Source organism: Nomascus leucogenys, chromosome 11 (genome assembly GCF_006542625.1).
Source record: "Nomascus leucogenys isolate Asia chromosome 11, Asia_NLE_v1, whole genome shotgun sequence".
Lineage (NCBI taxonomy): Eukaryota > Metazoa > Chordata > Mammalia > Primates > Hylobatidae > Nomascus > Nomascus leucogenys.
This window is the reverse complement of record NC_044391.1, coordinates 33,297,852-33,313,101: the sequence shown is the minus strand read 5'-3', so window position 1 is coordinate 33,313,101 and position 15,250 is coordinate 33,297,852. Positions and strand designations below refer to the sequence as shown.

Genomic DNA, 15,250 nt, shown 5'->3' with positions numbered 1-15,250 from the left:
GATGTATGAACTGCCTGACAGAAATTCAAAATAACTGTTTTAAGTAACCTTGGTGAAATTCAAGAAAATACAGAGAAACAATTCAATGAAATGAAAAATTAAATAAATGGCCAGAATGATAAATTCAGCAGAAAGATTGAAATAATAATTTTTAAAAATAGAAATTCTGGCTAAAAATTACAATGAATAAAATTAAAAGCACCATAGAAAGCATCAACAGAAAAATTGTTGAAACAGAAGAAAGAACCTATACACTGAAAGACAGTCTATTTGAAAATGTACAGTCAGAGGTGAAAAAAGAAAAAAGAAATGAAGAAAGCCTATGGGACTTTTGAGACAATATCAAGTAATAACCTTATTAATCTGTGTTGTTCGAGAGAGAAGGTAAAAATCCAGGGGTAGAAAGCATATTTAAAGAAATAAAAGCAGAAAATCTTTAAACCTAGAGAAACTTACAAATATCCAGGTACAAGAATGTGGTACAGGAGGGTCAAAAGTCTCCTATCAGATTAAATATAAACAGGACGGGCCGGGCGCGGTGGCTCACGCTTGTAATCCCAGCACTTTGGGAGGCCGAGGCGGGCGGATCACGAGGTCAGGAGATCGAGACCACGGTGAAACCCCGTCTCTACTAAAAATACAAAAAATTAGCCGGGCGTGGTGGCGGGCGCCTGTAGTCCCAGCTACTCGGAGAGGCTGAGGCAGGAGAATGGCGTGAACCTGGGAGGCGGAGCTTGCAGTGAGCCGAGATTGCACCACTGCACTCCAGCCTGGGTGACAGAGCGAGACTCTGTCTCAAAAAAAAAAAAAAAAAAAAAAATATATATATATATAAACAGGACGACTCCCAAAACATATTATAATCAAACTGTCAAAAATCAAAGATAAAGCATCCTAAAAGCTGTAAAAGAAAAGAAAAAACTTGTATCAGACTTCCAATATAACTAGCAAGATATTTATAAGCAGACAGCTTATAGGCCAGGAGGAAGTGGGATAATATATTGAAAGTATTAAGGAAAATAACTGCTAATCAAGAATACTGTGATTAGAAAATTTATCTTCAGATGTGAAGTATAGGTAAATAATTTAACCGACAAACCAAAGCTGAGGGAGTTCATCACAACCAGACTTGTCCTATAAGAAATGCCAAAGAGAGTTATATAAGTGAGAGAACAGAACACTAATGAGTAACATGAAAACATCTAAAAGTACAAAATTTTCTGGTAAAATAAATACATAGTCAAATTCAGAATATTCTGATATTGTAACAGTTGTGTGTAAATTATTCATATCTTTAGTACGACAGTTAAAAGACGAAAGTATTAGAAAGTGGTAATAGTATCAATAAATTTTAGGACATATGCATTTTAAAAATACATAAATTATAGGTCGGGTGCGGTAGCTCACACCTGTAATCCCAGCACTTTGGGAGGCTGAAGCTGGCAGATCATGAAGTCAAGAGATGGAGACTATTCTGGCCAACATGGTGAAAACCTGTCTCTACTAAAAATACAAAAATTAGCTGGGCACAGTGACACTTGCCTGTAGTCCCAACTACTTGGGAGGCTGAGGCAGGAGAATCCCCTGAACCTGGGAGGCGGAGGTTGCAGTGAGCCTCCCAGATCGCGCCATTGCATTCCAGCCTGGTGACAGACCGAGACTTCGTCTCTCTCTCTCTCTCTATATATATATATATATACACACACATATATACATAGAAAGCGTATATACATATATAAATTGTGACAATTTTAAAAAATCAAAATTGGGGGTAGATTAAAAGTACACTTTTTGGTTTGGTTTGGTTTGCAATCAAAGTTGTTCTCAGCTTGAAAAACATTTTTGTAAGCCTGGTAGTTACCAGAAACCAACAATTTATAGTAGATGCACTAAAAATAAACAGTAAGGAATCAAGGAATATCACTAATGAAAATAATTTAACCATAATGGAAGACAGCAAGAGAAGAAGAAGGGAATGAATGATCTATGAAACACCTAGAAAACAATTTTGGCAGTAGTAAGTTCATACCTATCAAAAGTCACCTTGAATGTAAATCGATTAAACTTTCCAATCAAAGGGCATAGGATGTTTGAGTGCATAATATAACAAATCCCAACTATATGAGTTTTAAGGATATACATAGGTTGAGTAAAGAGATGGAAAAGATATTTCTTGCAAATAAAAACAAAAAAAGAGCAGGAGTAACTATACCTGTATCAGATAAAATAGATGTTAAGTCAAAACTGTAAAAAGAAACAAAGAAAAAATGAAGGTTATTATATAATGATAAAAACCTCAGTTCAGCAAGAGGATATAATAATTGTAAATATATATGCACTCAACATTGGAGCACCTAAATATGTAAATCAAATATTAATATAGCTGAGAGAGACTACACTACAATTAAAGTAGGGGCCTTCAGCACCCCACTTTCAGCAATGGACACATTATCCAGACAGAAAATCAATAAGAAAACATTGGACTTAAACTATACTCTAGCCTGAATGGACCTAACAGACATAAACAAAACATTCCACCCAGTAGCTGTAGAATACATAGTCTTCTCAAGTACACATGGAGTACTCTCTAAGACAGATCATGTTATGCCAGAAAATGAGTCTTAACAAACTTAAGAAGATTTAAATAATATCAAGTGTCTTTTCTGACTACAATGGAATAAAGAGAAAACAATAATATAAAGAACATTTAAAATTTTTAAATACATGGAAATTAAACAACACATTCCTGAACAATTGAGTCAATGAAGACATTAGAAGGGAAATTAAAGAAACTTGAGACAAATGAAAATGGAAACAGAACACACTAAATCTTATAGGATTTGGCAAAAGTAGTCCTAAGAGGGAAGTTTATAGTTGAGTATAATGTTAGCTATGGGTTTGTCATATATATAACATATATGTGTTTATTGTGTTGAGATATGTTCCTTCTATACCTAATTTGTTGATAGTTTTTATCATGACAGGATGTTGATTTTATCAAATGCTGTTTTCTATATCATTTTAGGTGATAATATATTTTTGACCTTCATTTTGTTGAGGTGATATATCGCTTTATTGATTTATACATATTGAGCCATCGTTTCATCTCTGAGGTAAAACCCACTTGATTGTGGTATATTATTTTTGGTATGTGGTTGGAATTAGCTTGCTATTATTTTGTCAATAATATTTGAATCTCTGTTTATCAGCAATATTGGCCTGTAGTTTTCTTTCACTGTTGTGTCTTTGTCTAGTTTGGGTATTAAGATAATGCTATACTCATAGAATGGGTTAGGAAGAATGTTTTCATCTTCAATTTTTTGAAAGAGTTTGGCAAGGATACCACTAGTAAAAAATGTTTAACAATATTGCTGCTACCTAGTGCCAGGGTCTTTTGATTCGTTACGTTCCATCTGGGATGAGGTTCTTCCTCATTGTAAGTCCTGCAGTGAGCAATCCATTCCCCAAACTCTGAAAGGTTCTGAAACAAAATACGGTTTATTTTCACCTGATGTTAAAATCATTTGCAGCAGATTTTGTTTTCAAACAGGTTTTTTAATGAATAAAGTGGAGAAACAATTAGATTAATTTTATATAAAACAATCTGAAATTTAAAATCTGCCCTTCCCTCATATATAAAATTACAAACCACCAAAACAACCAAACAACCAACAAACCAACAACGAAACAGTGTTTATTAAGAAAAAAAAAAAGGAAAGAAATGGGAAAGAAAAGAGAAAAGAAATACTAAAGCCAGAATTTGAAAAAACAAAAAAGTAAATTATATAGCTACTTGTAAAGATAAAAGGTGAAAATTTCTATCTTTTAATATAGGCATACTTCAGAGTTATAGAGAAATCAGTTTCAGACTATTGAAATAAAGCAAATACAGTAAAGCAAGTTATGCTAATATTTTGGTTTCCCAAGGCATATAAAAGTTATTGTTAAACTATACTGTAGTCTATTCAGTATGCAATAGCATTATGTCTAAAAATGTACATAATTTTAAAATACTTTACTGCTAAAAAATGCCTATGATCATCTGAGCCTTCAGCAAATTGTGATCTTCTTGCTGGTAGTGGGTGTTGCCTTGATGTCAACGGCTGCTAACTAATCAGGGTGGTAGTTGCTGAAGGTTAAGGTGGTTATGGCAGTTTCTTAAATAAGAGAGCAATGAAGTTTGCTGCATTGATGGACTCTTCCTTTCATGAAAGCTTTCTGTGTAATATGTGCTGCTGTTTGATAGCATTTTAACCACAGTAGAACTGCTTTCAAAATTGGAGTCAGTCATCTCAAATCCTGCCATTGCTTTATTAACTAAATTTATGTAACATTCTAAATCCTTTGTTGTCATTTCAACACTCTTCATAGTATCTTCACCTGAAGTAAATTCCATTTCAAGAAACTACTTTATTTGCTCATTCCTAAGAAGCAACTCCTCATGTGTTCACGTTTTATCAGGAGACTGAAACAATTGAATCACATCTTTAGACTCCACTTTCAATTCTAGTGTTCTTGCTTTTTTAACTGCATCTGTATTGACTTCCTCCAGAGAAGTCTTGAACCCCTAGAAGTCATTCATGAGGGTTGAAATCAACTTCTTTCAAACCTGTTGATATTTGTATTCTGACTTCTTCCCATAAAACATTAATGCTCTTAAAGATATCTAGAATGGTGAACCCTTTCTAGAAAGTTTTCAAGTTACTTTGCCCAGATCCATTAGACGAATTATAATCTAAGGAAGCTTAAACCTTACAAAATATATTCCTTAAATAATGACTTGAAAGTCAAAATTACTCCTTGAACTACGGGCTGTAGAGTTGATGTTGTATTATCAGGTATGAAAATATTAATATCCTGTATATCTCCATTAGAGATCTTATTTTCTGATCAGTAGATCTCAACAATGGGCTTAAAATATTCAGTAAACCATGCTCTAAAGAGATGTGCAGTTATTCAGCTTTATTGTTCCCCTTATAGAGCACAGGCAGAGTAGATTTAGTACATTCTGGAGGGCCCTAGGATTTTCAGAATGGTAAGTGAGCATTGGCTTCAACTTAAAATCACCAGCTGCATTAGACCCTAACAAGAGAGTCAACCTGTCCTTTGAAATTTTGAAGCCAAGCATTGACTTCTCATCTCTAGCTATTAAAATTTTAGATGGCATATTCTTCTAATAGAAGGCTTTTTTGGTTTATGTTGAAAATTGATTGTTTAATGTAGGTACTTTCATCTGTTTGTGTTGAAAATTGTTTAATGTGGCTACTTTCTCAGTGATCTTAGCTACATCTTCTGAATAGCTTGCTACAGCTGCTTCACCTTGCAATTTTGTTATGAACATGGCTTCTTTCCTTAAACCTTATGAAACAATCTCTGCCAGCTTCATACTTTTCTGCAGCTTCCTCATGTCATTTGGTCTTTACAGGTTTAAATAGAATTGGGGCCTTTCTCTGGATTAGGCTTTGGCTTAAAGGAATGTTGTGGCTGATTTGATCTTCTATCTAGATCACTAAAGCTTTCTCCATATCAACAATAAGGCTGTTTTGCTTCCTTTCATATGTGTATTTGCTAAAGTAGTACTTTTAATTTTCTTCAAGAACTTTCCTTTGCATTCACAACTTGGCTAACTGGTGCAAGAGGCCTAGCTTTTGGCCTATCTTGGCTTTTGACATGCCTTCCCCAGTAAGCTTAATAATTTTTTTTTTTTTTTTTTTTTGAGACGGAGTCTCGCTCTGTCACCCAGGCTGGAGTGCAGTGGCGCGATCTCGGCTCACTGCAAGCTCTGCCTTCCAGGTTCACGCCATTCTCTTGCCTCAGCCTCACTGAGTAGCTGGGACTACAGGCGCCCGCCACCACGTCTGGCTAATTTTTTGTGTTTTTAGTAGAGACGGGGTTTCACCGTGGTCTCGATCTCCTGACCTCATGATCCGCCTGCCTCGACCTCCCAAAGTGCTGGGATTACAAGCGTGAGCCACCGCGCCCCGCCAAGCTTAATAATTTTAGGCTTTTGATTGAAAATGAGAGACTTGTAATTCTTCTTTTCACCTGAACACTTAGAAGCCATTGTAGGGTTACTAATTAGCCTAATTTCAATATTCGTATGTCTCAGGGAACAGGGAGGCCCAAGGAGAGAGAGAGATAGGGAAACAGCCTGTTGGTACAGAAGTCAGAATAAACAACAACATTCATTCATTTAGTTTGCTATTTTATATGGGCAGAGTTTGTGGTGCCCCAAAATAATTACAGCAGTAACATCAAAGATCACTGATCACAGATCACCATAACAAATACATTAATAATGACTTTTGAAAAATTATGAAAATTATCAAAATGTGATACAGACAGGAAGTGAGCACTTCATGTGGGAAAAATTATGTTGATAGACTTGCTCAATGCCAAGTTGTCACAAGCCTTAAATTTGTTAAAAAAACAAACAAACAAAAATATCTGTAAAGCACAGTAAAATGAGGTGTACCTATAAACTTGGTGGGTGGGTGTCAGGGAAGGGGAGGATAGAAAGAAGCCCAAAATAAATTTTGTCTCTTCCAAATCTTGGTCAAGTGTGACACCTAGAGGTTGAACAAATAGAATTCCTTTGGGTATTTTTTATTTTTTAGGATGCAAAATGCATTTATGTGGAGAATTATTTTTAAGCTTTTATTTCAAAATGGACATCTTTAGATACTTCCATATGTAATACTATCAATAAATAACTATATTTCTTCACTTTTTTATAATTATAAAACTGATGAAGTTAAAAGTTGTTTCCCTTTCCATCAAGGAACTGAAAATTTCATAATTGTTTTAAAATACTGATACTAATGACTAAAAGTCATTGTCATGAGTCTCATGGGTTGTAATATATATTTATATGTTTATGTTCTAATAAAAGAGAAAACAGATGTGTATAGGTATGTTCACATCCTTACCTCTGGAGTTTAGAAATGATAGTAAAATTAATAGTGGCAGAATAAAGACACCTATCACATGAGAGGTGATAAGTTTAGAATTTTTTCATTTCTAAATATTAAAAAAATATGCTTTGCATTTGTCATTCATTGGTTTGGAGAACTTTTATTGCACTGGCTCATTAATATTTGAACAGTTCTCCATGAAAAATGATGAACAATTTACTTCATGGCAGGCTGTACAGATGGTCAATTTAATCTGCATCCTTGAGACTTCTCATGACTAAATTTTGACATCATGTCATTAAACATTTGTGTATTATTGTTTATGTCATATTCTAGGAAACAAATATTGCTATGTCTTGCTATCTCTTGCCATCTATCAGTTTTATTGATAGGATTTATCTACCTAGACACTATACCTTTCACAAAGGAACATGTATCAGAATATATACATCACTTTTGTCTCCTCAGAGACCCATACATTTTTGTCCTCAAGTGCAATAATGACATTGTTATGAACAAATGTGTGGCAGGTGTGGAGACAAATGTTTATATGACTTGGATTCTCCAACCTTGTTCAGAGATATCTTTGCTGATGATTGTGTGTGTTTGTGTATGTGCATGTGTGTGTGTGACTCCTAGGCCTTGTGTACGTTAAAATTGAAAGAAGGAAACCAATTGTTGGCTATTTTGAAACTCTACTGCGGAACATATCACCATAATTGTGTATTGTAAATGGCAGCAAATTGGAACCTAGAAATTGACCCCATATAATGCTTGAATTTGTAGCTATGATGTTTACACTCTTGACAAGTTGAGTTATTATTATACCACCATGGGTAAATATAAAGATCAGAATCTTAAAATTTCTTTTGACAATAAGCTGTTAAGAATAGTGTCAGATGGCTTTTTGAAGGGCTAGGTAATTACCTTGCACATTAACTTAATTCCTCAGATTCTCTGTCCTCTGTTACATAATGAATTCCCACTTGGTGAATTGATTGGCGCTTCCCACGAATGCGTAGAATGGCTGCTGTTAGCAGAGTATGTCCAGTTTGAAATCCTTCCTGTGCCAGAGTTAGAGGATTTCAAGGTTTAGGGCACTAACAGTAGCTGAGAAATATAAGCAGAAAGGATGGGAAAATGATTCCTTGTGGAGTGGACATGGAAATTTTCCTGAAACGACAGAACCCAGGAAGCAATAGCAGGTCCCATTTCCTTCTGTGGTGTAACTGTTGAAAGAAGCGATCCTTCAGGGAACCATACATTAGTTAAGATCAGGCTTCCTTTTTATTCCTTATCAACCTATAATCTTTTGATTGTTGCCTGTTTTTCACCAGTGAAGAAATAGTAAGCCACACTAGCTTATCTCTCCTAATCACAGACTCACAGAGCTAGGGCTCTCTGAGCTTTTAATTCCTTCTTAGAGGCCTAACAGAGTGGAAAGTAAACAAAGACCAAATTTGCAACCTTCAACGTAGCTAATTTCCTCTGATGTCAGAATACTTAAACAGGCAGGACCTGGGAATTATTTGATCAAACCCGCTTTTAATCTAATGCATGCAGAAGGGCTGTGTCTGGAAGGCTTTGCAAAATGACAAGGGTCCCAAGGGAGCCTTATGGAAGGCTTCCTCTTTCAGAAAGAGTAGCTTCCTCATTTTAAACTCTTGGGTAGCTATGTTGGAGTAAATTCATAAAAAGTAGTTTTCCTGCTTTTAAAATTTTATTTTATTTGGCTGAAAATTGCTGATGGGATAATAGTTTTCTTTGGCTTTCCATTTGCTGAATTTTTAATGGTTAAATGACTACTATTTTAGCTTTACTGTGAAATGAATTAATAATAAAAGATATTATTATTAGCTAAAGGGAGAAGGAGAAAGGGGAAAGCATTATCTGACTTCACACACATTCTTCTGTTAATACTGGTAGAAGAAAGTGAAAACACAAAGGACAAAAGATGCAAACACATGTGGTTCCTTATTTAGATTGTGACAGGCATTTTGCTACGGTAAGAGTTAAGAAAAATTGGTGTCAGGAAAATTTTAAATGAAGAATTTACTAATTCCAAGATATCCAGACAGCATTACTGACTCAGTTTGGCCTTCAATTTGACTCACAACTATCTGAATACTTAGAAGTAGCATATTTTTGAGAGAAAGAAGTAGATGAAGGGACAGAACTCTATATACCTGAAATATAATTTTAATTTTAAGGGTTTTTTTTTGTACAATTGTATTTATGTAATGAGGTAGCATTGGAAATACTCATTAATACTAATTCAGTTTTAAAGGCTATTAAAAGACAGTTTAATTTGTCACAGAACATCAATATTGCTCATATTTTTATTGATAATAGACTAAGTTAAAAACAACATTTAAAGAAGCGTTTAAGTGCATTTTGACAAGTAAACACATCTGCTCTCGTGTTTTCACACCTGATCTCAAATACTGCTCCCCACACAAAGTAATTCATAAGCCATGGCTTAAAAATAGATAATAAACACTGATGCTTTGTGTAAATACGTACTAAGAATAGCATGCCACTAGATCTAGCATTTGACTCCTTGGATGACAGTGAATATCAATGCCTGTTATTTGTCATTCTGAAATCTGCCGGGTGATGATTCTTTTTATCGGTGCATCCTTCCAAACATATATCATCGCACCATGTGCACAGGAGTTCTTTAGGCGGGTATGTCGGAGCTGGGTGTCGCCTGGCTGGCCCCTCTCCCCTTTGCTCGCCCCCTTTCTCGCCCTCGCGCTCTCGCCTCCCTCTGCCTCCAGCCCGCTCTGCTCCTTTGGGCTCACGCCCCCCTCCTCCCCCTCCAGCTGGCGGGGGCTGCGCTGCCTCCCAGACCTAGCAGACCTGCTCAGTCAGCTGGGGCCCCCTGAGGACAGTTGCCTCCGGAGCCGCCGGGACCTGCCATTCTGCGAGGAATGGCAGCGGCAGCAGCATCCCCGCCAGAGGCGGCGGCGGCGGCGGCTGCAGCGGCCACGGCCACCACCGCGGACGCTATTGTTCCCTGGTGTTAGACGCGCTCTCCCTCCTTCTCATCTGAAGCGAACAATAGCAGGAAAGAGCTTTGCTTTCTGTACTCTTTGAAAAGACGTTCCAAGAGCGGAGAAAAATTCCCTGCCGAGCGTGCTACGGCTCTGGACCCTGGAGTGGCTGCGGGCGGCATGGGGCTGCAAGCCAGGCGCTGGGCGTCCGGGAACCGGGGCGCTGCGGGGCCGCGCCGGGGCGTCCTGCAGCTGCTGCCGCTGCCGCTGCTCCTGCTGCTGCTGCTGCGCCCGGGCGCCGGCAGGGCTGCGGCGCAGGGCGAGGCGGAGGCGCCCACCCTCTATCTGTGGAAGACTGGTAAGTGGGACGGAGTTACCCTTTCCCCATCTTCACATCTGGGGCCACATTAAGGAGCTGATGGGCTTCTCTAGGGACCCCGGTGCTTTTGGATGGCTCGGTTATGCTGGGATCCTAAGGTAAAAAGTATGATTTCTTAGGAAGCAAATAGGTCATGTCCGATGCAATGAGGAAAGAAAAGCATAACAACTAAGAGGCAACAGTGAGTAGCTGGAATATTTCTCTCGCAGCTCTGTAATGAGGGCAACGCGCACTTCCATAATGAAGTGCATTATTTTTAACCCCTGGATTTTCATTCTACTAGGAGTTTCTCAAACAGATTTCTAGCAAAGAACAAGCAAAGAGTTTAGTCTAAGTCTTTATTCTTTAGGCAAGCAATATGCCCACTGTCATGACATTTGTGGATATAGAGTTGAATTTGTTAACTTTAGCTTTGTGATATGTGGGACACCTCAGAAACAAGCCAAGTGAGGGCGGTTCCAACAATTAAAGGCAAATGGGGCTCCAGCGAGCCTTCAGGAAAGACTGAAAACTCAATTATTAACTAGCGAATCGGAGGATTTTTAAAGTGTACAACTTTTAGTATGTCTGGGTTCAAACTTTCTCTTCCTTCCTTGAGAATTATTTTGCTTTGTTTTTCAACCACCCAACAAAAGCAGCTACTAACTGCCCATCAGTACCCCCTGGCAAAGTTCTTGGAGGTTCTGGCGGGGGCCCTGACAGGCAGGAAAACAATACAGAGTGAAGCATTACCAACCCCTTTTCTGCGGGCTCTCTTTCTCTCTGCATTAAAAAAAACGTTGAAAATTCCTTAGCGGACCTGAAACTTCACATGTTCACAGGAGTAAAATGGGAAAAGATTATTCCTGTTGCTTAGAGCTAGGGGGTAATTTAAGAATAACTTGGTCACGCCAAACATTAAGAGAATGTTGTAGTTGAAAGGGAAAGTATGTATTCGTCATGGGGTTGCAAACAAGTTTCAGGGAGTGGGTGTCTTTTCCTGCTTCAGCCCATCTCTGCACCACTGCTGAAGAGACAGCTCAATCTACTCTACAATTGCATCACTATCGGTATCTGGAATTTTTAAAGAAGTTGCAGCTATCTAGAAATTTAGTGAGGAGATTAAACAGAAATTTATTTAAAGTCAAAGTACACAATTTGTCTTAGAATATTACATGAAACACATACAGATTTTAAAAAGCAAAATTATTCTTGCTAACACCTTAAGTTTGTAGATCAGTTGAGTAATGAATTCAAATGAAATAAAATTAATTTATTTCAATTTGAAACAAAGATTTGATGATCTCTAATTTAGCTTAAGCTAGGGTTTTACTTGTTAAAAGCACATTCATAATGACAAACATTAATCAAATTATAATTTATCATTAAATGGTATCATATGGATGCCTGGGGAGAGCTTCTTAGGTAAGTCAGTGTAGGATAAAATAGTAATTGCCTAGTTGAAATTTATACTAGCAAAGTAACAAGAGCCAAGCAATAATTCAGATGGAAAAGAGCCCAGCCAACATTCACTGTACAGCATCTGAGGTGTCAATATATGTCATCATAAATGTCATGGTAGGAACACAAGCCAATAAACAGCTTAAAATAGTGGGAAGCTCTCAGAAACAATGATATGGAGACCTTGATTCCAGTGCCAGTCCTAGCTCTTGCTAGCTATAGGAATTTTTGGCAGTTCACTTAACTTTTGACCCTTAGTTTTCTTAACTGCATGTAAATGTGATGACACCTTCTTCTGCCTATCTGCAGTGTGTGAAAATCACATGAGTTATGAGAAAGTGATTGGTAAACTTCAAAGCTGTATGCAAATATAAGCTAGTATGATGAGGATGTTAAAGATATTTCTTGAATGGTGATCCTTGGTTTGGTTAAAAAAAAAATAGTTCATTCAATTGGAAAGCAAAATAATGACTTCTTTATTATTTTTTTTTTTACCAAAGGGAAAGGAGACTTTAATGTATCTGTAAAGGAGTTGAAAGTAGTTCTCAAAAGAACTAGAGAATATTTAAAGAAAAAAGATATACCATAAATGAAAATTTAGAAGTTACAGAATCACTATATGTGTATCACTTGATGAAAATAAAGAGGCAAGAAGGGAAGAGAAAAGAGGTGAGATACTCCAGAATATCTATTCCAATAGGGTAAGCTTGGTCTTGGTACAGAGGATTATAGAGAATCATATTAATGGTGAGATTATTGAATTAAAATGATGTAGTGAAAGTTGTTACACTAGATGAAGATCTGGGACAGGAACTCAAACTGTGTATGTTACTAACATGCTGTAGAACTTTGGTAAAGTCATTAATCACTTTGGTTCTTGGCTTCCTATTTTGTAATATTCATTAAATAGATAAAATGATATCTAAGGGCCTTTTTAATCCCTAAAGTGCTTCATATATATGAATGCATATGTCAGATACATATATTATAAATACACACATAAATACATATATACAACAAATAAGGGTATATAAAGTTGACCCTTGAACAATGCACAGATTAGGGGTCCTGACCTACATGCACAGTGGAAAATTTATGTATAACTTTTGACTTCTCCAAAACTTAACTACTAATAGCCAACTATTGATCAGAAGCCTTACAGATAATATGAACAGTCAATTAATACATATTTTATATGTTATATGTATTATATACTATATTCTTACAATAAAGTAAGCTAGAGACAAGGAAATGACATTTGGAAAACCATGAGGAAGAGACAATATATTTACTATTCATTAAATGGAACTGGATCATCATAAAGGTCTTTATCTTCATTGTCTTCACATTGAATAGGCTGAGGAGGAAGAGGAGGATAGATAAGGGGTTGGTTTTGTTGTTTGAGGAGTGGCAGAGTTGGAAGAAAATCTGCATGTAAGTTGAACCGCCCAATTCAATCATGTTGTTCAAGAGCCAACTGTACACGTGTGTGTACATATAATATATACACATATAATACTTATACATTATATGTAATGTTAAATATCTATCTATCTCTCTCTATATATGCTTTATTAAGTCAACTCACAACAAAGAGTTATTGAAGACCTAAAATATGTAACCACTGTGGTAAAAGCTGAATGGGATACTGCCATCCCTGCCATCGAGAAACTCACAATTACCTTTTTTAAAAAAATTCTTATTCAGCTGATTACAGGCTTTAGGAGAAACTCACAATTAAACAACACTATAAGTACACAATTACAACATGGCATACCATACACATGAACAGAACGTTATAAGAACAGAGAGGTTACTTGGCTGATAAAGGAGGTGTGAAGGGTCTCAAAGATAATTTAATATATGATCTGAGTCTTGAAGGATGAGTTGGATTTTGACTGAGGAAGGAGTAGAAGCACATTCTAAGCAGAGAGAAGAAAAAAAATAAAAACAAAAAGGCACGGCTGCTTTCCTAGATCTTGAAAGTCTCAGTAGTACACAGCACCTCAAGCCCAGGATGATGGATAGCAATGAAAAGATTTCATGCCAATCCAGTGAGTTAGGACCAGATTATCAATAAACTTTCAAACAATGGTAAGATATTGGACTTTAACTTATAAGTAGGTGGTAGCCACTGTAAACTTTGAGCAGAAGAGTGATATTTTGTTTGTCTAGAATGAAGAGAGATGAGTTTAGAAGCTGGAAGGCCAGTGATGTGAGTCGTTGACTGAGAGACAAAGGGGAACAGAACTCCGAAATAGAAGTTATAGCAAAGAGTGAGCAGAAGAGGGCTTGAGGTCACACTGAGGCAATGTTAGCTTAGATTTAGGGTGCAGGAGATACAGTGCCTTCCAGGGAAAGTAGGAAGATGCCATCAAGGTTTTCATCATGCCTGTAGCCAGTAATGGAGGTATAGGGTATGAAAAAAGGAAGAACAGATTTCTTAGTGTTGTGAAGAAGAATGTCAATTTAATTCAGATATACTGAGCTTGAGGTAGCAATGACATATTTAGACTAATATATCTCATGGGAAAATTAGTGAATGGGTGATTCAGTTTAGGAGAAGGAGTTAGGCTGAAGGTGTAAGCATGGAACTCAATAAATGTATATTTCAAGCCATGGGAGTGGGAGGGATCATTAAAGCAAAGAAAATACTGAAAAGAAGAGCCAGGATATTTCACAGAGAATATTGCGATATAAAGGGCCACAGTGGGAGAAGATCTAGAGAAACAGGCTAAGAAAGTATGGTCAGAAAAGGTACAAGGCAAATGACAATATACACTAGATGAAGAAAGTATTTTATAAAGGAGGTTGTGACAAAAAGTATTTAAAAAATTTAGAAAGGCTAGGAAAGGGATCCTAAAATATTTTAGAAAATATCAAGTATGAGGACTTGGTAAGATAATTCACAGTGTTTTGGGAAACGACATTTTAGGTATAGAGGTAAAGATATAAACTTGATTGAATAAAAAACAAGATGGTAGAAAAGATACAGTATCAATAATGTTGAATAACTAAGTGGTATGTAAGTCTCTCTACTACAATGTTGTTGTTTTATAAGGAGGAAAAGCCCAGAATTTCAGATATTAAAAATTATTTATTAAAATATAAAAGTCTGTTGGGCATGGTGGCTCATACCTGTAATCCCACAGCTTTTTAGAGGCCAAGGTGGGAGAATTGCTTGAACCTAGGAGTTCAAGTTTACAGTCAACCGTGATTACACCATTGTACTCCAGCCTGGGCGACAGAGCAAGATCCTGTCTCTAAAAATTAATTAAATAAATAAAATATAAAAGTTAAAATTTTCAGCACTTTTGTATCACAGTCATTTCAAAGGTAACTTATCTTTGTGTGAATAATTGGGAAACATATTTCATACACACAAGAGGCATAGCATTTATATTACTAAAAGATGAATAACTACTGTTACTAATAAGTGTTAATGACATTTGCTTTTTTTTTTTTTTTTTTTTTTGAGACAGAGGCTCACTCTTTTGCCCAGGCTGGAGTGCAGTGGCATG

At 36.6% G+C, this 15,250-nt stretch overlaps 1 protein-coding gene across 1 annotated transcript in view; it reads left to right on the top strand.

The window, feature by feature from the left end:
* The first annotated feature begins 9,739 nt into the window (after positions 1 to 9,739).
* THSD7A (thrombospondin type 1 domain containing 7A) overlaps positions 9,740 to 15,250 on the top strand; it is a 465,539-nt gene continuing 460,028 nt past the window's right edge. Inside the window, exon 1 of the mRNA XM_003252566.3 lies at positions 9,740 to 10,268. Coding sequence (XP_003252614.2) covers positions 10,091 to 10,268 — 178 coding nt within the window. The 5' untranslated portion in view covers positions 9,740 to 10,090. The remainder of the gene's footprint in view (positions 10,269 to 15,250) is intronic.